At 48.3% G+C, this 24,403-nt stretch overlaps 1 protein-coding gene across 2 annotated transcripts; it reads left to right on the forward strand.

The window, feature by feature from the left end:
- Positions 1-1,657: 1,657 nt before the first annotated feature.
- Positions 1,658-19,613, forward strand: Psmd6 (proteasome 26S subunit, non-ATPase 6). Of its 2 annotated transcripts, none has more exons than XM_063257142.1 (8): positions 1,658-1,781; positions 10,458-10,663; positions 13,330-13,475; positions 13,672-13,891; positions 14,173-14,281; positions 17,668-17,836; positions 19,071-19,148; positions 19,405-19,613. In XM_063257142.1, exons 1-8 carry the CDS (start codon positions 1,673-1,675, stop codon positions 19,499-19,501), a joined length of 1,134 nt encoding a protein of 377 aa, XP_063113212.1. In that variant the 5' UTR covers positions 1,658-1,672; the 3' UTR covers positions 19,502-19,613. The 2 variants fall into 2 exon arrangements, with proteins under 2 accessions (XP_063113212.1, XP_003480192.1); XM_003480144.5 differs by lacking the exon at positions 1,658-1,781 and adding an exon at positions 10,038-10,261.
- The last annotated feature ends 4,790 nt before the right edge of the window (positions 19,614-24,403 follow it).

Consider the following 24,403-nt stretch of genomic DNA (forward strand, 5'->3'; position numbering starts at 1 on the left):
CTGGCCAGCGTCTCTGCCCTGTGCTTCAGGAGAGGCCGGCAGGTACATAAGAGGCTCCTCCTGGGGCCTGAGGCCCTGTATGCCCTTGTCCCTTGCTAGCTGGGTCTCTTCAAGCAAGGTCAGCCGGCTCAGGAGTTTCCTCTGGAGGTGTGAGCTCCTCAGACTTAGAGATGGCTGAGTGATAAGAAATCCACTATACAAAAACTGTAGCACCATTTCAAACAGATTAAAATGATCTTTCTCTGAAATAAAGCTTAATGTGTAAATCAGTGTCTCTATTTTTTTTAAATGGGAGGAATGCTAAATATTTTAAACAAAACTTCAGCTTGTCCATCGTCTGGGAAATCCATCAGCCAGTGTGGTTCTGAAGGGGGAGATAAGACCGCACAGTGCCGTGTGACAGGTGGAGCGCTGATGACCTCCCCTGAGAAAACACCCCATCAGAGACAATCTGATTAAACGCAAGGCCCGTGAAATAAACCTGTCTAGCTATTTCTGTAGGCTTTCAGAAGGTCTGCGCTCAGTGAGGGGAAAAAAGAAAAGAATGTTCCTATAAACTAGTAGCCGGGAAGCAATAAAAACCACCAGGGAATTTTTATTCTAGTATTTCGCTGATTAGAAAAGGAAGCAGGAAGCCTCGTAAGATTCAAGAAATAATTGTCAACAGTATTGAGAAACCTTTCTTCCCCTGACTCATGTTTTAAAAAAAGAAGGAAAGGTGGGGTGTGATTTGTGCAGCTGAAACTTCGATCCACATGAGCCTTTGCCCTAGTAAACTGGGACATAAGTAATGAACGTTTTCTCTGATTTTGCTTTTTCTTGGAGGTGGATGCTAGCTGCCTGCCTCGGACGCCTGAGAGCGTAGACCGTGGGTGTGTACCACCACAGCGTGAGTTCACTGTTTTTTAAGTAAGTGTGCAACTCAGTGGAATTAGTTGCATTCACCATTTTGTGCACCCATCAATATTGTGTTTCCCAGTTCCCTCGGGACTGTGGCTCCTGTAAATACCCACCGCTGGGCACACCCACACCACTGCTGCTGAGGATTATTTACCCAGCACAGCCTTGCTGTGAGCAGCACACAGGAGGCCCTACAGGGCCCAGTGAGAAGAACCCAGGCAAAGCCACGCTGAGTTCCAGAGAGCAGGGCAGAGGGCTCTGTGGACCTTCTGGAGCTCAGTAGACAGTGGTCCCTGTGCAGACCAGGTTGAGAGTCCATTACACAGTCCCCAGCTGCAGGTGAGGGGCCCTTGGACTGCTGCTGAGGTGGAAAAGAAGACTTAGGAGTCGTTATATGAAATGTAGAGGGTGCGTCCTCCAGACAGGCTGGCAAAGTCACCAGGGAGAAGGACAGGGAGAAACACAGATGTCTGCAGCCCAGGTCTGTGACATACTTGGGTGAGCTGGTTGTCAACTACACATCCTAAATTAGGCCTTCATGAGAAGTCACAGCAGCTGTCATTTAAATTATTGGCAAAGTGCAACAACAGCCACAAAAGATAAGACTTGGGTGTGAAAGAAACCCCAGGTGGACACCAGAAGAGGCTCCCTAGAGGCTGAGGCCAGGGTGCACTGTGGGGAAGTGCAGGCGGGGCTGGGCGCTGCCTGGGTGGCGAGCACCCTCACAGCTGTGTGCAGTGTGTGGAGAGTGTGGGTGAGTGTCTGATAACGGATGCGGAACAGCAAAGAAGCAGGCTGGCAGCACGTGGGTCCCGCTGTGGTGGGCAGCAGCCGTGGCCTTGGCCACGGAGCTCAGCCTCTCCGGGCCTTGGAAACACAGAGTAGGTACAGCGCTCAAGTTTGGTGGGGCCTCTCCAGGCTGGCAGGGTGGGAGGGTGTCCCCCAGCCCACACCCCTCAGGACTCGAGAGTGGGGACTGGGAGGTGAGCAGGGTCAAAGGAAGGCAGTGGGGTCGTGAGAGTATCAGCAGCTTCAGGTGAAGAGGGAGAGAGGTCAAAACACACATTGCGGGCTGCATGGGGGCCTCCGCCATTTGGGGACAGAATGGAAACACACAGCCTCGGCCTCACAGGCTGCCAGGCTGGCGTCTGCCTGGCCCTGGGCTTGGCCCTGCTGTGGCAGAGCCCTGCTGTGGGCAATGTACTAGGGCAAAGGCTCATCTGGATGGAAGTTTCAGGGGTCTCAGTCCCTTGGCCTGGCTGTTGAGCAGAACAGGGGAGCAAGCAGGGAGCAGAGCAGACAGAGGCAGGGGCGGGAGCCACACACCCTTGGCAGTGTGGCCGGGGACCAGCTTTTCCCCAACTGTGCACCTCCGCTGGCAGCCTAGCCTTCCACAGGGAGCTGCGGGCTGGGACAGACCTGAGTGTGCTATGCTTGGTGATGGAACCGCAGCAGCCTGGGCTCCCAGATGGTCCAGCGCCTGGATCACTAGGATTCGGCTAAGAGAAACATAAAGCAGGAAAAAGGTTTCCTTGTAAACATGGTAGTGTGGTTTACCAAGGAAATCAGACCTGAAGAAGTCATGAGGTTGTAGGTGCAGCCACGGTCCAGGGTCTGCTGTCTCTGAGTTCCTGTGATTCCTGAGGGGCCTTTCAGGTTGGTGCTGAGTCAGTCAGGTATTACTTAAAGCCACCTCACGGGGGGCACCAGAGCCCCCTCGGGAAACCCATCGCCAGGGAGCTGTGCTGAGGATGTTTGAGATTTGCCTGTGCTGTGAGCCAGATCCCTGCCTGCTGCGGTGAGGAGTGGGGTTCAGGGGGCCCAGCCCTGCAGTGTGGCCCTGATTGGGAAGTAATGATGAGCTGGGGTTTTTTCCAGGGGTCGGACACCGGGGTCCACTGCCGGGTCTGACTGACGCTAGGGTCCACATCCAGGTCTGAAACCAGAGTCTACCTCTGGGTCTGACACCAGGGTCCACCTCCGGGTCAGAAACCGGGGTCCACCTCTGGGTCCAACACCAGAGTCCACCTCCGGGTCTGACTGACTCCAGGGTCCACCTCCAGGTCTGACTGACACCGGGGTCCATCTCCGGGTCCAACACCGGGATCCACGTCCAGGTCCAAAACCTGGGTCTTCCTCTGGGTCTCACTGACACGAGGGTCCACCTCAGGGTCTGACTGACACTAGACTAGGGTCCACGTCCAGGTCCAAAACTAGGATTGAGGTCCTTTGTCTGCATTTGTAGTAAAGACTCCTCGGTCTTCCTCTGCAGGATTTCCTCCTGCCCTCTTTCCTGCCATGCTCAGGAAGCGCCAGGTGCGTGGTGCAGAGAGCGCCTGGCTCCCTCTCCCCACCCCGCCCTCCGCGGCTCCAGGGCCGGCGTGCACTGCCGCCCTCTGCCGGACCTTTTCGGTGCTGCAGCCTCCCCGCCGGCCTGGGGCAGGGAGCGGAGAGCCCACCCCCGCCCGCCAGCTGAAGCCCAGAGAAAGCCTCGCGCCGCGAGGGGGGTGGGTAGTGGAGGGCGGGGAGCCAGGCGGTGGACGCCTCCTGCGATGGGGTAGTGGCTGTTTAAGGTTCGCTGTAGAATTTTTCCCAAGGTTCCCGTCTCCTTTTTACTCTTCCTTATTTTACGAAAAACTAAAACAAATTTCATAACAAACTAATAAGAGAAGAACAAGTTAATACAGTGTGCATCATTATCTTCAAAGTAGTTACAGCTAAAAAGATTCTGCCTTACAAAGAAGAAACAAACACAATAACACAAAATTTTCTTTTAGTGAGCTGAGAGAAGCTAGTAGCATAAATGAAACGAATTAGCATACCTGTTAAAATATTCTTGGTACAATGGAACAGGGAATTTAGGGAATTATTTGCACTTCTCCCTACTTCATGTTTATCTTCTATTTCTCTATCTATATATGTATGCTTTTAATTTTTTTCTCATATAAGAGAAACCATGAGATATTTAAGCTTTCGGGTGTGACTTACATCATTTGAGCTTTGTGGGATCTTTTGGTAGCTGACAGTGCTGTTTAAATGTATCCAAAATTGCCAAGGGTGGTGGTGCACTCCTGTAATCCCAGCACTCGGGAGGCTGAGGCAGGAGGATCATTCCAAGTTAGAGACCAGCCTGGGCTACAAAGTAAGCCCAAGGCCAGGCTGAACTGCATAGCGAGACCCTGTCTTAAGAAGACAAAAAAAAAAAAAAAAAAGTATCCAAGATTGTTTCTCTAACTTCATAGTAAGAAGAAGTTACAATTTGCATGCTACCTATTGGAACTCAGCTGGGCTAAGGATTCCAGAAAATAGAGACTCTTCCTTTCCTTTCTTCTCTTTTCCTTCCTTCCATCATGCTAGGGACGAACCCTAGGACCTCATGAGTGCTAAGCAAGTGCTTTGTCCTTGAGCTTCAGCCCCAGCCCTGAATTTATGTCTTGTCTGGGGCCTCTGCCCTTAGCCTCCTTTATCATTTTAGTTGTTAAATAGTAGCTTGGACATCTGGCAACGACTCTGTATCAGCTTATAAAGAATTTCTTTCTTCTTTCTCACAGCTGCATAATGTTCCACTATGTATCAGGTACCAAAAAACAAAAACAAAACAAAACAAAAAAAAAAAGATTTGTTTTTTTTGTTTTGTTTTGTTTCGTTTTTATTGAGACAGGGTCTCCCCATGCAGTTCAGGCTGGCCTTGGGCTCACTCTGTAGCCTAGATTGGTCTGGAACTTGCAATGATCCGCCTGCCTCAATCTTGGAAATGATGAGATGACAGATGTGCGCCACCACGCTCAGCTTTCAGTATCATATTTTGTCCAGTCGCTCTCCTGTATTTAAGCACCTATGTTATTTCAGGTATTTTACAGTGTCAAACACAGCTGCAGTGAATAACCTGATGTATGTTTACTTTTTGCATTGCTGGAGGTCTATCTGCAGAGTAAGCTGTCAGAAATTGAAGTGCCGGATCAGAGGGTTAATATGTGGTTCTTCTCGTTAAAGTTCACTAAATTATTTTTCCCGCGAGCAGAAATTCACTGTGAGGCTGTAACTAGCATTTATTGTGAGGATAGCAAGCATGCACATTTTAAAAGAAAGCATGCCCACAATGTTAGCCCTGTGCTCAGTCGCTGAGGCAGGAGGAGGAGGAGGTGCGGGAGGCAGCGGACCCGGCCCTACCCGCGGTTCCCCAGGCCAGGCGGTGCGTGCTGCTCTCCTGGCCGAGAACACAGAGGCTCCTCCGGGAGGCGCTCGCGAGTGACCCCTCCGGCCCAGCAGCCCCTCTGCCCGCCGCCCGGACGGCGCCTCCCAGGAGCTTCCGTGCAGTTCCTGGGGTCTTCGTGCGCCCCATCCGCCGTTCTGGCCCCTAACTCGGAGGCACTGCTCCTTCCCCGGGGGAGCAGGCTCTGGGAGAACCTGCCCAGACCCTGAGGCTTAGGAACCAACCCGGGGATCAGAACACGCGAAGAAGACACGCGTGGACTTAGCTCTTTTCATCAACACTAACGCCCACGGGCCAGGATTTTTTTTTTTTTTTTTTTTTTGCCTTTTTATCGGTCCAGGGATCGAACTCACGACTGTCTGCTTACAAGGCAGGCGCTTATGCCGCTGAGCTAAATCCGCAGGCCCCAGGATTTCTTAGAGAGCACATGTGTTAGACGCAGACCCCCAGACTTCAGCTCAGGACGGGGTCCTTGTGGACGGAGTTAATGGAGGCAAAGCGAGCTAATGGCTAAGGAGACTGATGCAGCCGGTGATTTGCTGTTCAGTAACGAGGTGCTGTCAATGCAGATGGAGGAGATGCTTGGATCAACCCAGGAACTAAATCACAGCAACATTTAGGGCTGGATTGATTTCTCAGCAATCAATGGTAATGGTGCTAGGAAGCAAGGAAAAAAGACAGTGGGCTGTACTTGGCCTCTGGGTCATTTGTACCCGGGACAGTGACAAATCACAAGATGTGTCTAAATTAGGTCCCCTGGCTGCAGCCTTAATCTGATTATGAATCTATATTAGGACATACATCTGTCTAGGAGAAACAGTGCAACAAGCTACGAAGTTGCTATCCTGAAATACCATGACTGCTTATGAATGGGAGAGGAAAGATCCTACAGAGAAACACATGTGTGATGTGCAAATGTGGAAAACAATTCAACCTCACTAGTAATGAAACCCTAAGGGAAAGGAACAAGAGTCCTGTTAGCAGTGCTCACTGATAAATATTTTGGCAAGGCAGGTGCTACAGCTCTGTCTCGATGTTCCCCCAAAGCCTCACACAGTCCTCTATGGAGCTCTATCCGAGGTAGGTGGATGTAGAAAGGATGATGCTTGGATTAAGGTGTGCAAGTACTACATTGGTCTCCTGATCGTTTTGGTTTCACCCTAATCCTGGTAGCTAGATGTGATATAAAAGGGGCAGGAAAGATGCTATTAAGGTCCCTTGCTTGCTCTGCTTCCTACTTTCTACCTGCCACAAACTGTTGCCCTCTGTGGTGCCCCTCTGCCTTGCCGCCCCGCCCTGGAGCTAGCTGACTGGACTAAAACTTCTTCAAGTCGTGAGCTAAATAAACCTTTCCTCCCTGAACTTTGAGTGTGGGGGATTTTGTCCTAGCAATGAGAAAACAGTAATTAAGAAAAAATTTGGTACAAGGGAAGTAGGATTGCTACTATGACTGTGCCTGATCATGTGGTTCAGGAGCTTTTGGGTCAGGCTTATAGAAAGAACTTGGAAAGATTCTGAGATGTTGGCTGAAAAAGTAGATCTGGAATAGCTTAGGCCACGCTTGATGGGAGAATCTGGTCAGAGCTCAGAAGACAACAATACTGATGGAAATGATGCTGGTAAAGACCAGGCTTGGGAGGTCTCTTGAGAAGGACTGCATTGGTTGCTGGACTCCAAATGATGTGTGTTATGGCTTGGTATAAAGTGTGTCTGTATTTCTCTCCATTCCAGAGACATTGCCTGAGACTGAGGTTAAGGGCAGCACACTAATTAATTCTGTAAACGGAATTTCAAGGCAGTCTCATGTTGAGGCTGTGGCATGGTGTGGGGGTGTCTAGCCAGGTTTATGTTGAGAATAAAGAACAGAGAGCTCAGCAGAATGCTTTAAAATGTTGAGAGTTTGGTCAGAAAGGAAAGTCCAGTATAATTGTGGACTGCAGAGATGGAGGGAATGCAGGGGAGGAACTGGTCACTGAAAAAACTAACAAGAATAAGTCAAATACTTCAGAGGAAGACAACAAAAAAGATGGCCTGAGGGCACTGTAAGAACCAGCAGGACTTCAGCATTTGCAGCCTCAGAATTGCAAAGGTAAAAAGACTTTGCTTTGAGAAGACAGCCCCAGAGTATCATGTTTCAGAACAGTGGTAACACACAGAATTTGCTCCGCAGAATTGGATTCAGGATGCCAGTGATCCAGTTTGTTGAACCCTACAGCCAAGAGAGAGGAAAGCCTGCTATGGCTCCAGCTGGCAGCAGACTTTGGCGTTGTCCTTGTGGTGCTGGTTTTAGTTGTATGCAGAATGCAAGAGTGGTGGGTTCGGGAAGGCTTCAGAAGAAGGCCTGGGAGGCCAGGAAGTCTGTCCCCGAGAGGGCAGTGTGTGAAGCTCTAAGCGTGGAGCTAAAGGTGCAGTACAGACCCCAGAAGTTTGGAGAGGCCAGGAATGTGGATTGTATGAGGACACCCACCAGGACAGGGCAGGACAGGGCCAGGAGAAAAGCTGTGGGATTACAACCACTGGAAGTGCTGTAGGGATGGAGCCACCTAAGCCCTTTGGAGTTCACATCTTGCCACAGATTGGCGTGGATGCTGGACATGGAATTATAGGACTCCGGGTTTGCCCTGCTGATTTTGTATTTGCTTTGTTCCCATTCCTTTGTATCCCCTCTTTGTACCTTTTGGAATGGAAATGTCAAACTTGTGCCATTGAATGTTGGAAGTGTTTAACTTTCTTTTTGTTTGTACAGGGACTCACAACTAAGAGTTTGCCTTAAATCTCCTGAAGCCCAAGACTTCAGATTTGGATTTTTCAGTAATGCTGAAACTGTCTGGCAAATCTTGAAGATGGCTTTTTCCACAAAGGGCTGTGCATGAGTTTTTGGGGATCCAAAGGCAGAATGTTATGGCTTGTGTCTAGATGTTTCCCCAAAGCCTCATGAAGTCATAGGACAGGTTTTTTGAGAGATGACTGAATTTAGAGTATGTGATTGCTTCATGGTGCAATGCTAGAATTAAGGGTGCCAGGATTAGGGTGGATGATTATTAGGTGCATCAGCCAAGTACCATGCAGTGGATGAAGGAAGGATAGTGCTTTTTCTCCCCTTTGGTGCTTCTATCAGTTCACTATTGCTGGAAAGGTAAACATATATTATTTGTGCAAAAATAAATTGTATAATATTTGCAGAATATATCAACATTCAAATGTTTCTGCCTTCTTATTTAGTAATTGAACTTGTTAAGAAATAATTACTCAAGTATGAAAATACAAATGCACACAGGTAATTGCCACTGCAGCATTCATAAGAGTGAAAACATGAACACAGTCCCAGTTAGGGGTTGTATTGATGAGTTTTTCCATTGCTGGGACAAAATCCCTGACACTTGAATCTTACAGGAGAAGAAGTTTAATTTGGCTCACAGTTTCAGAAGGTTCACTCCATGGTGGGCAGCTCCAAAACAGAAACATCATGGTAGAAGGGTGTGGCCAAGCAGAGCTGCTCACGATTCATGGTGTTTAGGAAGCAGAGAGCAGAGGAAGAGTCACAGAAGGGACCAGGAGCCAGAACAGTCCTCAACCAAGGTCATGCCCCATGGCCCACCCAGACACACCTAGAATTGTGCTTTACTAATCTGCCTGGCTTCTCTCAAGCCAATCAAGTCAACAATCAATACTGATCATCATGAATACAGATGGGTGAAATGTTGACACATAACACAGCAGCATTCTAAAGGTCAGTCTATATTTATTAATATGGCAAGATGGTCACAGAGCATGGTGGAATACACAAAATAATTTAAAAATTTAGTGCAAGTGTGGAAAGATCCTGTAAATATTGGTAGGCAGCTTTTTATGCAGGTGCTTCTATACAAGGTGATTTCCCAAGACAGAGGCCTTGTAGTCTTCATTGCTATCTCTCTAATGCCTAAGTTGGTATCTAGTAGTTTGTATTCACGTAATCATGTTTGCTGAATAAATAAATGAAAGATACTTAGAAAGTTTTTCAGCAAAGTTTAACAGTGGTGAAATGCAAGTTATTTTTCTGGGTTCTTTATATTTTTCTATCATTTTAATTATCTTCAGGATGCTTACTTACTTTGTACAAAATCATATATTTTTAAATTTAGCAATGGTTAATGCCCGTGAGATGTGAGAGTCCCAGCTTTTTCAGTGGCTGAGTCACCTGATTCTTCTCTTTTGGGAAACAATTTGACAGGAAATATTCAAAAGTCGCAAAACTTTTTCTTCCATTGTATATTATTCTTGCATGGAAATTCATGATGAGAAGAAAACCTCAAAATGTAAAACGATTTATGCATTCGAAGGTTTTCATACTAGGAAAATGAACACAGTGGTTAGCCTAAGGTCACTCCTAATAGAATCATAAAAGGAAATTACGGCCGGAAGAGCTTTTGTGCAACCATTCCCAGTTCCGAAGCATCTGTATAGAAAGGAGCAAAGGATTTGGAACTGCTGGCGTGTAAAGGTTTGTGTGTGAAGGAAGTGATAATGCCGTGTGCGAAGCTGTGAGATCGATCCAAAAAAAAAGGCTTACAGCACTACTTCACAGTATTAAAAGGATTAAAATAAGGGTATTTCGCAATGTGGTGGTTGTTTTTATCATTACTATCACGCTTATTATATTTTCAATATTTTAAAAGCTTGCCAGCTCTTTTGAATTACTAACGCAATGACAAGTAAAAATAGCTAAAAATAGATTCAAGCATTCAGACTTTGAAGTTGGTTGCCCTCGCCTGCAGTTGCTTGGACGAGGTAAAACCGCTGGTTGCCACGCGGGGGCGCAAGCGCTCCGGCCGGGAAGAGGCGATTACGAAAGTGTACGGTAGAGGGCGCCGGCGGCGGCGGTGGTCGGGATGTGACCGGAAGCCGGGCCGGAGGTGGGCCGGAGGTGGCCCGGAGCGCCCTCGTCGACTCCTCCCGCTTCCGCTACCGTCTGTAGGAAGCCGGGTTGTGTGCTACCTAACTGTAGTCGCCGCGCCGCCGCGATGCCGCTGGAGAATCTGGAGGAAGAGGGTCTGCCCAAGAACCCCGACCTGCGCATCGCGCAGCTGCGCTTTCTGCTGAGCCTGCCGGAACACCGCGGGGATGCGGCGGTGCGCGACGAGCTGATGGCGGCCGTGCGCGACAACAGTGAGCGCCTAGTCAGCGGCCTAGGCCGTCGGTGGGCGCAGCCTGCGGGTCCCGCGGCCTCTCCCGGGCAGGGGCGTCGGCCCCTCGGGGACCCCTGCGGCGGGGTGGGGCGAGGATCGGCGGGGCGGGGAGGCGGGCGACGAGCGCCCCAAGATTTGGGCGCCTTAACCCCGACACCCCTGCTTCTGGCTTCCAGACATGGCCCCGTACTACGAAGCCCTGTGCAAGGCGCTGGACTGGCAGGTAGACGCGGACCTGGTCAGCAAGATGAAGAAGGCGAACGAAGAAGAGTTGAAACGCTTGGACGAGGAGCTAGAAGATGCAGAAAAAAATCTTGGCGAGAGTGAGATTCGAGACGCGATGATGGCAAAGGCCGAGTACCTCTGCCGGATCGGGGACAAGGTGAGCGCCAGGTCCGCTTCTGGAGTCTAATTAATACTGGGTTAGGTTCGACTGGACTGTAACTTTCTGAGGGTGGTCGTGCTTGCATGAACTAGCGAGTCCTGCACCGAGGAGCAAAGAAGTAACCCAGAGTTGTCTCGGAGAGCCAGGTTGTTTTCGCTCTCCTCTCCCTGAAAGCATAACTGCACGGGCAGAGGTTTTTATTCATTTGTTGCTTTCGCAAAACCGGGGTTCATCCTCAGCAGCTCTAGTGGTGGTGCGTTTTAAGAATTGGCACTAGTAGCAACTAAAAGTAATGTTGATCTTTACTCCTTACATTGCTGGGGGTAACCGCACTAGTTCTTTTATTGTGCTTTTATTTGTTTGTGTATATATGTATATATATGCCCTGTAGTAAATGAGTAGTATTGAAAAACATTTTTGAAACATACCTAGGATCCTAATATTCTCAGGTAGGTCCTGTTTACCGTGCGCACCTGGCATTATATTTGAGGAGACTTTCCTTGTCAGCCTATGAAGATCTTGCTTATTCTGGTTAACCGGTGCCTGGTATTCGAGTGTAGACTATGCCTTCTGTAGTGTGTGTGTCCAGTGTATGTCTTCTGTAGCTTGGCTAGCTGTTGATGGATGTGAACGTTGTTCAGCTGCTTTTGCTTTAACTGCTGATACTGTTGCAAAAAAAATGAAAAAGCTTGAGTCTCCCTATGTGCATATGTGAGTATTTTCCTAGGATACCAATTAATCTATGAAGTGAGACTGCTGGGACAGTAAGCAGCTTCTGTTTTACCATACTGTGTGTGTTTTGTGGCATTCACCAGTCCTGGGGTTTTCGCTTGTGCCAGTCTTGATATGTGGCCCAGGCTGGCAGAAAACTCAAGCAGTCATTTAGCCTCTGCCTCCTGTGTGCTGCCAGTCCTGGGTCTTTTAACATTTTTAATTCAGTAGTTGTGTAATTGTTTAAGAGGGTGGGCTCTAAATATTCTAATTTTAAGTAGTATTAGCCTTAAGGATTTAGACGTAGGATGATACAGTGTTGGTATACAAAATTAAGCAGTGTAAGTTCTTGGATCAAATTACCTGACTTTTGTTTCCAGCCCGAGTAATTGTGATTTACAGAACCTTCAGTTTTCTCATCTGTCAAACAGGGATAGTGGTGGTTTCCACTTAATGCTGACAACGATAAAGGCAAAGAACTGAGATTTAAGGTTTATACCAATAAGTGCTTAAATGTCGTTACTATTCAAATTTAAAACAGGTGTTTTTCTTGTCATTATCAATGTAAGGTTTGGTCATCATGAAGATCTGGAAAATGCGGGAAAGTGAAATATAATAGTTTTGATTTACTTTTAGGCTGTAGATTTGTATGATTTGGGTCTTAGAGTAAGGAATATGTGAATGGCAGACTGAAGGCTGTTGACTTAGGTGTGAATTCCAGTAAGAGCATGCTGGAGTCAGCACTGACAAGCTGCAGAGTGGTTGTGTGTAGCCTTCTGGGTTTGTTAACCACGGAGCAGCTCACCCTGAGCATCGCCTAGGCAGCCTTTCTATGTGTGTGCTGTCCAGAGCATCACTGGAGCAGCTGTCACTGCAGCCACTTGGTTCTTGTATTGAATAAATTTGATAAAATTATTGTTTTTGTATTTCTTGTTATAAAATTAATGAGAAAAATTACAATTTCTGCTAATTCTGTATTTAAATCATTGGACTGGTAAGTGATTATCATTCTCCTTAAAAGAATGGTCCCTTTTTTATTCTTTTTAAATAAAAATGTTATGCTAGCATATAGCTCAGCAGACAGTGCCTACCAGGCAAGCACGAGGTCCTGAGTTCGATTCCGAGTACCCTACAAAAAGGTTATTACTAAACACCTACTAGACTTTCATGGGTTTTTATTGTGTTATCATCACTTATAGTTTTTATTCTTTTGCAGTTGTTGCAAACTTGTTGGTAGAAACTTCTTTGTCCTTTTGACAGGATCTGGTTTATTTTTTGATGCCACTGGATGTCACAAACCTGCCAGTTAACGGTCCCTGGTTTCTTTTAGTGGAGGATAGTACTTTAATCTCATGATCTAAAGCAGAACTAATTCATAAAATAAACCAAGCGGGGTGTAGTGACACAAATCCCAGCACTCAGGAGCCTGAGGCAGGAGGATCTTGGATTACACAGAGAACTCTGTCTCTAAAAAACAAAGAACAAACAAACCGGCCAACCCAGCTTCTGGGAAGTACCAAGTATAAACAAGTGATTTTATTCATGTTCTGTAGTAAAACATTAGGATCATTTTATTCCACTATGCTTTGAGTCGGAAACATATATTTACATATTTAGTTGTAGTCTAAGAATTACTGACTGAAATGACATTCCCATTAGTTTTAGAATGACAGTAATGGATAATTTACACTAAAGTTACTTGGAAGCAGTCGCCAAACCACTGACCATGTGAGACAAAGAGTAGCTTTACCAGTGTAAGAAAATGATCCCTGGTTCTCTCACGTCGTTTCTTAGAATATAAGCAAACACCAGGCATTTCTTTATAAGTGGAAAGAACAATCAGCATTTCCTGACTGTTGTGTTTTATCTCTGCTGCTGCTCCCCAGCTCGTGGAAGAGAACCCCAGGTGGGCGTCTTGTGGCCTTCACCATTGTGCTTAACTCTTTTGGCAGGAGGGAGCTCTGACAGCCTTTCGAAAGACTTACGACAAAACCGTGGCCCTCGGTCACCGGCTGGATATTGTATTCTATCTCCTGAGGATCGGTCTGTTTTACATGGATAATGATCTTATCACACGGAACACAGAAAAGGCCAAAAGGTATTTTCCAGTGGAGAGGGCTTCTGTCCCCTGACACAGTGCTGTTAGTGAGAACTGATTTGCCTATTTTCTTTCATTCACAGCTGTTAGGTTCAGTAAGACAGTTGATGGAGTTCAGTAAAATACTTGATTGTCGAAGTTGTTGCAGATTTTGCAGCATTGATTTCCCAAGTTGTGACTTTACTCTGTTTCATAGCTTAATTGAGGAAGGAGGAGACTGGGACAGGAGGAACCGCCTCAAAGTGTACCAGGGTCTTTACTGCGTGGCCATCCGAGACTTCAAACAGGCAGCTGAGCTCTTCCTGGACACTGTTTCGACATTTACTTCTTACGAACTCATGGACTACAAGACGTTCGTGACCTATACCGTCTACGTCAGCATGATTGCCTTAGAAAGGCCGGACCTCAGGGAGAAGGTAACTGGCCACACCAGGATCACGAAAGGATGGGCCTGATTCGTTTTATTATTTAGAAAACACGTCAGTTTTGAAAACATTCACTAACATGGGTTTTGGGGATGGATCCACGCAAACATTGCACCTCGATTGCACCCCGTGTCCCCATGGTCTACCTGCCTATTTCTTAACGCTGGTCTTTCACCTGGCTCTTGACTTCCGTTTTGACTGTCGTGGAGAACCAGGTGCCGTGTAACCTCATGTGAGTGACTTAACCGTTTGGTTTCTGGAAAACCCCATAGGTCATTAAGGGAGCAGAGATACTGGAGGTGCTGCACAGCCTCCCCGCGGTGCGGCAGTACCTGTTCTCCCTCTACGAATGCCGCTACTCGGTTTTCTTCCAGTCACTAGGTAAGTAGAGCGCTGTTCCCTTGGGTCGCCTTCGAGTCACCACAGCTGCCCGTTCCCTTCATGAGGGACGCGGTGGGGACCTAGGGGCTTTCTCATGGAGGTTACTCCTCTGCTGGGGTGGGGGAGGCCGGCAGACGAGCCTGCAGAGCCTGCAGAGTGGGGTGACGCTCACGCATAGCGTGTTGTGTGAAGGAGTGGAAGCAGCCCACATGATGGCCAGGTGGTGCAGAGAGCCTGAGGACGCTCAGTGCCAGGCCTGCGATGGGAAGGCTGCCCCTGAGAGCCTAGAGGGCACAGGCACACACGATCAGTGGTTGTGTTAAGCTTTGTAAAACGAGGGGGCTGTGTGTGTCTTCAGTGAGATTCAGTCCCGAATCCAGTGACAGTTACTGTTTATGCAGTAGGCAAATCTTCATGGTGACCTACAAATCATTTTCAGGGCCTCAAGGGTGGAGGACACAGTCTGGGGCGTCCTTGAGTCCCTGCAGAGCTTGCTGACCCATCCTCCCGTGCGGATGGACTTTTCTCCATCCCCTTTCCTTGGCCCTTGGTTTCCTAGGAATGACTGGAATGACCATGGCGTAGGAGCATCAGCTCGTGTCCCACTGCACTCAGGGCCGCTCCTTGGTCTCCTGAAGTTTATAGGGAGGGTGGATTCTCTGACTGTCCCGTGGGGTTTAAGCAGTCGCCCTGGGGATGTGGGCAGGGAGGTGGTCTCCAGCCTCAGCCCCGCAGCCATGTTGCAGAACTGCCCTGGCCCATGTCACTGCTCAATCACATGGGGAGCCTTTCCTTTTTCCCTCGGAGCATGCTCCTTCCTTCTCACGCCCAGAGTCCTAATGGCGTGTCCCTTTCTTTTTGCAAACTTGGGCTGTAAACCGTGATTTGGAGGTTTGAGGTGCGCAGTGCAGGGTGTCCGGTACACGGCCAAGGCCGTGCAGCCCTGGTCACTGAGTCAGAGCATCCTGGTCACTGCAGGGGCAGCCATGCCTCCCTCCTCCTGGGACGCACCTGTGCCAGCAGCCACTGGGGTTCCCCGGCCCGTGGCCTTCTCTGCCTGCCCAGTGCCATAGCACAGGTGTTGGGTCTCACTGTACAGTTCAGGCTGGCCTTGAACTCACTGTGTTGCCCAGGCTGGTCCAGACTTCCTGCCTCAGCCTCCTGAGTGTGAAGATTACAGGACTGCACCAGTGTGCCTGGCTCAGAAAGTTTATCTATTACATTGAGACATGTCCCAGGTACTTTAGGTGCAGAAGACAGCAAAGTCGATGACCGAGTGAGCACTGACCTACAGTGCAGATCACAGTGAGACATGGGGGTTTGTTGGGTTTTGTAAGATTTTCCCAAATTCTCAGGATAATGTGTTTTAAGATACTTCAACTGAAACAGGAAGTCACCTTCTTTGCCGGGTGATCTGATTGTTTTTAGTAGTTAAAACTACACCAAGAAAGTGAAAATATTATATCCAGCTTCCCCAATCTGTACACACTTTTACTCAAACAACACACTTTAGGGAGTAACTGGTCACTGTTTTGTTGTCTGCCCTTCGGGCCCTTTTGTTCTCTGATCTATAGTTTTACAGACCCGGTTCCTAGGACCCACAGAGCCTTCACTGGCCTGCCCTGGCCAGCGTCCTTTCTCCAGAGGCGGCTGCCCTCACCCTGCAGCTGAGGACACAGGTGTGGCGACTTCACACACACGTGCACACATGTGCACATACACACACACACACACACACACACACACGCACGGCCAGTGTGTTTCACATGCTGCTTTCTGCCTAGGTTTTCCTCCTGTTGGCGTAGTCTGGAAGACAGTTCTATGTCACTGTAGTCGGCCTTCTGGTCCGAGTGTTAGCAGGGCACCTGAGCCCTGCAGTGTGCCCTCAGGTGTGCCCCTCAGGCCGCTCTGGTACTGTTTGTCCTCCACACTGTTTGGAGCACTCCTGTTTCTTGGGAGATGTACCCAAGGGATGCATCTAGCGCTTGGGAGAGCCTGTCCCTCGCCTGCCGGCTGGTCAGGGAGGACAGGAACGGCCCGAGGTCCCGTGCACTTAGCGTCCTGCACACTTCCTGTCTTCAGTGCCCACTGGGTACGTGTTCCCAGATGTGTGTCTTTAGGCAGCCCCCTGCTTTGATGATTCATCCCCTCGGTTCCATGTGCCATGCTTTTGTTCTCTCCAGCCCTGCTGCCCTTGACTCCTGTCTTCATTTTGTTGTTGGTGACACAGGGATGACATCGACTCTGACGTCCGAGAGCACCAGCCCCATGCTCGCCTCTTCCACCGGAGCAGTGCTAACCCAGGCCTGCTCTGGCCTGCCCACTACAGTTACTCCCTGGGAGTCCCGCCTTGTTCACCTCCGTTGTCTCTGGCCCACCTGTGTCCTTGTAGGTCCCCCACCGGGCACACTGTGGGATCGGCCCCTCGGTTCCTGGGTCAGCCTCTGCCTTCCTGCCCCAGCACTCTCCGGCCGCCTCAGCCCTGTGAGGCCCCTGGTCTCCACCTCCACAAAATTTCTTGCAGTGGTTCTGCAAATTATCTTACTCTTCATTTCTGTTCTTTGAAGTTTTATTTTTGGCAGCAGAGCTCTTGTCTTTTGTATTGTGCCCTCCCTAAAGCAATGCTGTATGAGTAAAATAGTCTGCACTTGTGTGGACTGCCCATTTGCTATCCTGCAAACAACCTACTGGTCACTTTTCTTAAAGATAAGAGTTCTTAGGTTAAGTCTGTTAACTTTCTCTGTCTTTTTTTGTTTTTTAAAAGCAACTGCATGTTTTGTTCCTGTGTTTTTTTACTGTGCTGGGGCTGCCGGAACCCTGGCATATGGTAGGCTCCTGCTTCTCCATGGAGCTACATCCCTGGCCCACAGCTACTAGTTTTTTGTTACAGATATATATCTTCAAGTCTTAAAGTTGCTTTGTTAAACTACTTAATTTCCAGCAAGAGGATTCATTGGTTATTTCCCTATATTGCTTGTGTTTTGTAACTTTTTAAAAAATGTGTTATTTAATTTGGAAAAAAAAAGTAATGGGAAAAAAGTTGAACTAAAAAAAAAAACAGAACTGATTTATCTCTCTTTCTGGTGTTTTTTCATTTGTCACTGTACCTTCTGTTTCTGTGTTAGAATTTGGTAAAAGAGAAGAGGGTAAAAGTGTTACGTAGGGACACAGGAAGTCCCCTGGCGGAATTCTTAATGTCTCAGCTTGGCCACCAGCTGTGGCAGGCTTCTCTCACGGTGAAGCTGGGTCCTCTGCTGTCACAGCGCCATGGCTGTGCCCTGTGCGTGCCTGTGGGTGGGAGGGCACTGCACGCAGGCAGCTGCTGAGTGGTTTGATCTGCCATCCGTTTGCAATGGAGAGTCTGGTCACTTGTCATCTCGTTGCAGCTGTTGTGGAGCAGGAAATGAAAAAGGACTGGCTCTTCGCTCCTCATTATCGGTACTATGTGAGAGAAATGCGCATCCATGCCTACAGCCAGCTGCTGGAGTCTTACAGGTCACTGACCCTCGGCTACATGGCAGAAGCCTTCGGAGTCGGTGTGGAATTCATTGATCAGTAAGTTTACATAGCTTTAGCTTCATGTTAACTTATGCCATAGAGCTGCCCTCAAATGTGAGCATTTCTACATTTTCCCATTTGTAGTGCCTCCTTCAGTTTTAGGTCAGGGAAACAAGAACTCTTTCTCCTATTTATCAGAATAGTCATGTGTGTCATCTCTAGCTTCCTCAGAGCCTCATCTTCTATTGCCAGGTGAGAAAAGCAGGTTAAGGAGAACTTAATCGATAGGAAGTGCTGACAACCACTTGTTGCCAAAAGTTCTTTTAGGGACCGCACTGCAGTTGCAGGGATGGCTTTTAGATTTCCTCCCTGAAGTTTTTCAGTGGCTGCTGTCACTTTGGTCCCGTGGTGGGGCTTCTCGCCCAAGTGCTAGATAGTTCCACAGATGTGGAGCCAGTTTGTATGTTCCCTTCTCCATGCGCCTTCTTTGTAGCGCAGGCAGAGATGGAAGAGAAGATACACACGAAAGGTCACCGTAGCGGAAGGAGCCTGCAGAGGACACAGCGCTGTCTTGCTTCAGGCCCACGCTGAGCGCTGCCCTGTGGGCTCTTCCACGCACACGCTGGGGGCCTGTGTCTGGAGCCAGGCCTGGCCTTGTGTTCAGAAGACGAAGGCATGGCCAGGCAGCAATGGGGTGGCGGGGAAGGTGGACAGGAAGTTTGTGTGGGAACACAGTACGAGGTAGCATAGCTGGCTTAGAGTGTGGTGCTGAGTCTCCGCGACAGCTTGGGGAGAGGTGTGGCCTCTGCAGAACAATGTAGCACAGTGGCCTGGCCCTGAGAGCTGGGGCTGGGGATTTAGCTCAGTGGCATAAGCGCCTGCCTTGCAAGCAGGCAGTCGTGAGTTCGATCCCTGGTACCGATAAAAATGAAAAAGACAAAAAAAAAAAAAAAAAAAAAGAGGGGGGCAGTGACCGAAGGCCTAGCTGGGCCGCGGAATGGTGTTACGAGTCTTTGCTTTGAGCTGCATATTTGTTGGTGGGCTTTGCTAGCTTCTTCCTCCTGACATCTCTAGTTACTCTCTCCGTACAGCACTGTGGCCGTTAGCCACACACATCCCAATCCCACGGGTGAAAGCCAAGGGTCCGAGCAGAGGCCGTGCACCGCCAGCACGTGTGCAGCAGCCCAGGCTGCAGGGGACAGGGTTACCTTGAAATACAGCTGCACCTCAGTGCCCTGTTTCCCTGGGGGTCCTTTATGAGGCTAATGCTGAGTTTTTTCTTTCTCTGAAGGGAGCTGTCAAGGTTTATTGCTGCGGGGAGACTGCACTGCAAAATAGATAAAGTGAACGAAATAGTAGAAACCAACAGGTACTTTCATTCTGTGTATTGTCTGTTAAACTGTCCCAGGAAGGGGCACTTTAAAATGCCTTCTTAGAGGGGCTGGGGATTTAGCTCAGCGGCATAAGCGCCTGTCTTGCAAGCAGGCAGTCCAGAATTCGATCCCCGGTACCGATAAAAAGGAAAAAGACCAAAAAAAAATGCCTTCTTAGAAAAGCAAGTCAGCTACTGTCGTGGAGAAATGTGACATGAAATAATTTAATTTTTTTCTGGAATTGATTCATAGACCTGATAGCAAGAACTGGCAGTACCAAGAAACGATCAAGAAAGGAGATCTGCTGCTAAACAGAGTTCAGAAGCTTTCCAGAGTAATCAACATGTAAAAGCGTTTCAGTGAAGGAGTTCCTTTAGAAGAGACAGCTGCTTCTGTGGTGGGGTAGCCCATTCACCACATGCCAGCTCAGCTGTGTAAAATAAATACTACATTGTGTTTTTCCCAGTTTGTTTTTTTTCCAAATACATCGCTTTAAGGATGGAGTGGGTAATGTTAAAATGCCTCTTGCATTACTCATGAAAGCATTCCCTGTCCTGGTAGAGTTTGGGGATGGTGAGCACCTGGTCAGTTCCAGCTCCCCGCTCAGGTTTCCATCACCTTTTTGTCACCTCTTCGAAAGAGAACAAGGTGCAGCCACCCCCAGTATTGTCTCCTACCTAGGAAGTGGAAGGCACATGAAAGGCACATGAAATCGCACCAAGCCTCCGAAAGAAGTAAGAGACTGTGAGACTGGTCGCTACCAGCTTTTAGGAGACTGGTGTTAGATTCCGGAGTATGACTTAGTGAGTGTAGGTTTCTAACACTGATGTACTAGCAACATAATTTTCTCCCCAGAAACAGGACCACACCATAACCGCAGCAATGAAGAAATCTTAACGTTCTCCCAGGTGTAAACTTAGCAAGTCCGCTGTGGCTGACGTTTCAGGAGAGCGAGCACCACCTGCCAGGCAGGTGCCCGCAGTGCCAGACACAGAGGGGTCCCATTTGCCAAAGGACCGCAGTGAGTAGGGGGAGCCCAGCCTGTGGTGTAAGTTGAAGAGAGAGAGGCAGGGGAGCAAGGAAGAGCCTTTGGGGTTTGACTTGGTGTGTTTCCTTGTTATGGGACTGATCTGGTAACAGGAGCACAGTGATGTCACCTGGCTGGAAATCACTGGGCACAGTGTGGCATTTCTTCATGATAGAACTCTAGTAAAGTGAATACAACAGCCCCATATTTAATGTCTGCAGCAGCTGGGCTCAGAGGAGGGAGGGAGGGAGGGTTTCAGTGCTCATGCTGCGTTTGAGGCTGGCCACCTACAGCTTTCTGAAGATACTGACCAGTAAGCCTTATCCGTGGTCACTAGAGTTTCTTAAAAGAATTGTGAATGTCAGTGCTATAATCAGTGAATACAGTCTTTAAGTCCAACAGGTAAGTTGTGGAGGACTGTGTTCCTTGTATCCATTTAAAATTAGCAGAAGTGCTCAGTATGTTGGTGAACATCCCAGCACTCAGGAGGCTGAGACAAGAGGATCACAGTGAGCTTGAGGCCTGTCTGAACTACACAGCCAGAGTTCTAAAAAATCCCAAAAAGCTGAACATGACGGTGCACTTGTAATCCCAGCACTTGGGAGGCTGAGGCTGAGGCTGAGGCAGGAGGATTGCTGTCACTTTTAAGATCACATAGTGGGCTACATAGTAAGTTCAAGGCTGGCCTAAAATACATAGCCTGACTTTGTCTCCTAAAGCAAACCAACGACAACAGAAAACTTTCCTAAAATCGGCAGAATTCTGTTTCAGTAGACTGGCTCTGCAGCTCAGCTTTTTCTTGTTTGGGATGGTCCCTCGTCACTGAGGCTGCCCTGGCATGCACAATTCCACTGTGCACAGCTAGGTGTCGGTTTGTGAAACCCCCTTCCCCTCAGCTCCCACTTGGTAAGCATTTGGCCCAAAATGGTTACAGAGCCGCCATGGCTTTTCTGGCAAAGCTGAGCCCTTACATGGCCGTAGAGGGAGGCCTCAGGCTTGCTCCTTCCTGGCTGGAAAGGTGCTCTGCTTTGTCCTCTACCTGCTCATCTGTCCATCGGTCACCTGCCTCGGCCCATCTGCTGACAATAAGGCTGACGACATCCTGAGGGAAACACCAGTTCGTTCGTGCTGCTGTGCTCCAGTGAGCAGCAGGAACCTCGACATCCCCAGTCCCCAGCTGGCGGTGGGGCTCCAGCAGGACACCTCTCACCTTCGCACAAAACCAACAATACAACTATGCGGGGCACGTTTTCTTTTTTAAATTAGTAGTAACAGGCTCACAGCAAAAGGAATTCAAGCAGTTAAGCTAAAATTGCTCTTGAAGTTTCTCCGGAGATGACTTCCACTAGCATTTTGATGGATATTTTCTCTGTGTAGTATTTGTGTGATTTTTAATATAAAATTGGTGCTCTTGTTACATTCTGCTCATTCTGTACGTTAACTCCAGTTGCCAGCAGCAATCCCCCAGCTCAGGACTTATCTGGAGGCAATGGAGCCTCCAGGCCTTGTTTTAAACCTGGAGCAGGGCAGACAGCACCACAGCTGGAAAAGCTACCCTCCAGTCCCAGCCCCCAAACCCCTGCCTCAGTTTATTTCCTCATCTACAAAATGGGCTGCCACTGGGCTGATTGTGAGGCCCACTACAAACTGGTCAGCAGTGTGCAAAACCATGCACTTCTGGCCACACCGAGGAGCGCTAAGTAGAGTTACTGGCTGGCTGTTAGATGACTGAACTGGCCCCATGGTTACAGGGCTGACAGAATTTCAGACTTTTAAAATTCAGTTTCATTTAAGTTACATTCTTAACAAACTTTGGTTTATGGAAGCAAGACTACACAGAATAGTAATTACAATCCTTGGGTTTCCTGCCTTTTGGTCACATAATTACAGTATTTTAAACCTGACAGTGTCTTGAAGGACATTCTAGATCCAGAACCCTGACTTCCCGCAGAGAAACTACCACTAGGAAAGCAGAGGAGGTTCAGACTGGCCTCTGGCCGTCTGCAGCTCACCCCTCCAGATACACCTCCTTCAAAATGCACTCATGGCCACCACCTAAAAGTTGCGAATTAAAAAAAAATACATAGTTCCTCTAGAAAAATAGGGAGATTGAGCTCCCCCTAGTGTATGCCATGTCCAGCTAAATGACCAGTGGGCCTGGCACCGCACACAGCAGTAAGGCAGTCAGCAACCTCCCTCCCGAGGAATCAGCAGCTCAAGCTGGCTTCAGAGCTCATCTGGCTGCACTGGCTCATTTACGCGTGGTGTTCCTCGAAAGTCTTGCCTGGTTTAGTCAAATGAGTAAATACTGAAATAAGATCAAAACACTTAGCACTTGAGTCAACCCTTGTGTCATCACGATACCCTATCCCAGTATGAAAGAGAATCACTGAAATGAAGTCTTGTGATTATTTTTTAAAAGTAATGCTAGTTTTTCTTCCCTCAATAAAATTCTGACTTATCAAGTATATCTTTCCAGTAAGAGAAATATCTACCTAAACGCTCTATAAAATTACGGTAGTGTTTTGCTACTTCAGAACAACAGCTTTGGATCACTTTTTAATATACTAACCAGAAGTAATTTTTAGAAATATGAACATGGTCTAAAGTCCATTTCTGTTCACGTCCTGTATCCATTCTGACCTGACCCAAGTGACAGGATGCCGACTGGGACTCTTGATCATGTGGACCACTCCCAACCAAACTGGCTCAGGCTGTGGTCACCTGACCAGACATTCACAATCATCAACAAACCAAATAATGACTTCAAGTTCCAAATTAATTCTCAATGCCATTTCCCATTTTTATTTGGAACAAGGATGATGAATAGCTGGTACCTACCTGCCCGTGTGATGGGCTGGGGCCCGGGAGGGGGCTACTGTCTCTGTAATGGTTAGGAACCACCACCCCTCTGCAGTGGCTGTGGGGAGGGACGTGTGACCCTATCTCGAAAACACGAGCTCTGCCAGCCATGAGTTGCAGTTTCTTAGCCATGGATCCACAGATGTACATCATTTTTCCATTTCTGAAGACATGCAAAAGATACAATGTACACTCCAGTCCAAGCCACAGGACAGCGAAGTATATGGTCGAGGTTGGTAGCTGACCTCCTTGAATTTAGAAATCTACTGTAATGGCATCATTTTCCCTGTCCAAGCGGGTAAGAGATAAATGGACGACGATCTGACAATGAACGATCACCAGCCAATAGAGAGCCCTAGGGAGGGACCACTCAGCCAACACTGCCAGGGACTCACCAGCCCTCTGTGGGCTGCTTTTCCTTAGTAGCAGAATATCAATTCTATGAACATTACTGTGTTTTGGAGGCTGCTCATCCTCAGCAACTGGAGCCAAGGTAAGTCCAGTTTGTGGCCCTTGTACTTTCCTGGCCACTGTATCTCCGCCCTTACTCCAGGTGTTTTCTCCAAACCTGATGCCACCTGGGAGAAATAGCCTGCTGTGCTCACTACCTATTAGAGACCTCCAGCTCTGTCCTCTCCTGTGTCCACTTAGAGCTGAGCAGTGGTCTCCGTCTCCTCTCACCTCTAAGCACCACACAGCAGGTAAACCATGGTGGTCAGACCAGCCTTCAAGGGGCCCAGGTCCAGTGCTCTCCCTACACTGCACAGCCTCTCTCAGGAACCGCAAGCACTCTGCTTTTGGGAATTAACCCTGCAGTGATACTCAGAATCCTACCCTGTTGTCCACCCTTGGCCTATTCCTCGAAATCCTAAGCCACCCCGGTATCTGTGGTCCCATGCAACTGCCTGATTTATTTTGAAATGGCAAAACTAGCCAGATTCCTAGAAATAAAGGATTGTCTTGTGCTCTAACTAAAAGGCACTTATATCGCCAGTAAGGGAGGTACACACTCGAACAAAACCAAAGCAACCCCGAAATCTAACCCTACCTGACTGCAGGTCTTCAAGTTTACATCAGCAAGTGCAAACAGAATACGCTTCTCCCGCTGTCAGTGCCTGTCTCCATCACAGACCCAAAGGCCAGAACAGAGTAGCGTCCACTGTCTACGATGCAGTCCTTCGTTTATTCCAGGCGAGGCTTTGTGTCCACAATCAGAAACGTCCTCAACATTTGGAAGTTTTGAGCTGGTACGGGAGAGGGCTGTGATGGTGTTTTTGCAAGGGTGTCTGATCCCAGAAATGGAAAAAAGCCAACTACACCAGGAGGGTTGGGTAGCACAATGAGGCAGAAACGTGTCCAGTA

Source organism: Cavia porcellus, unplaced genomic scaffold (genome assembly GCF_034190915.1).
Source record: "Cavia porcellus strain 051 isolate PalLab524CR breed Dunkin Hartley unplaced genomic scaffold, mCavPor4.1 scaffold_10, whole genome shotgun sequence".
In the NCBI taxonomy this organism is placed as follows: Eukaryota; Metazoa; Chordata; class Mammalia; order Rodentia; family Caviidae; genus Cavia; species Cavia porcellus.

Excerpts from the sequence above, each read along its gene's own strand:
- Psmd6 (XM_003480144.5), top strand. The coding sequence starts at position 10,117 with ATGCCGCTGGAGAATCTGGAGGAAGAGGGTCTGCCCAAGAACCCCGAC. Across the intron at positions 13,476-13,671 it reads AACACAGAAAAGGCCAAAAG|CTTAATTGAGGAAGGAGGAG; the intron begins GTATTTTCCAGT and ends TCTGTTTCATAG. Across the intron at positions 13,892-14,172 it reads GGCCGGACCTCAGGGAGAAG|GTCATTAAGGGAGCAGAGAT; the intron begins GTAACTGGCCAC and ends AAAACCCCATAG.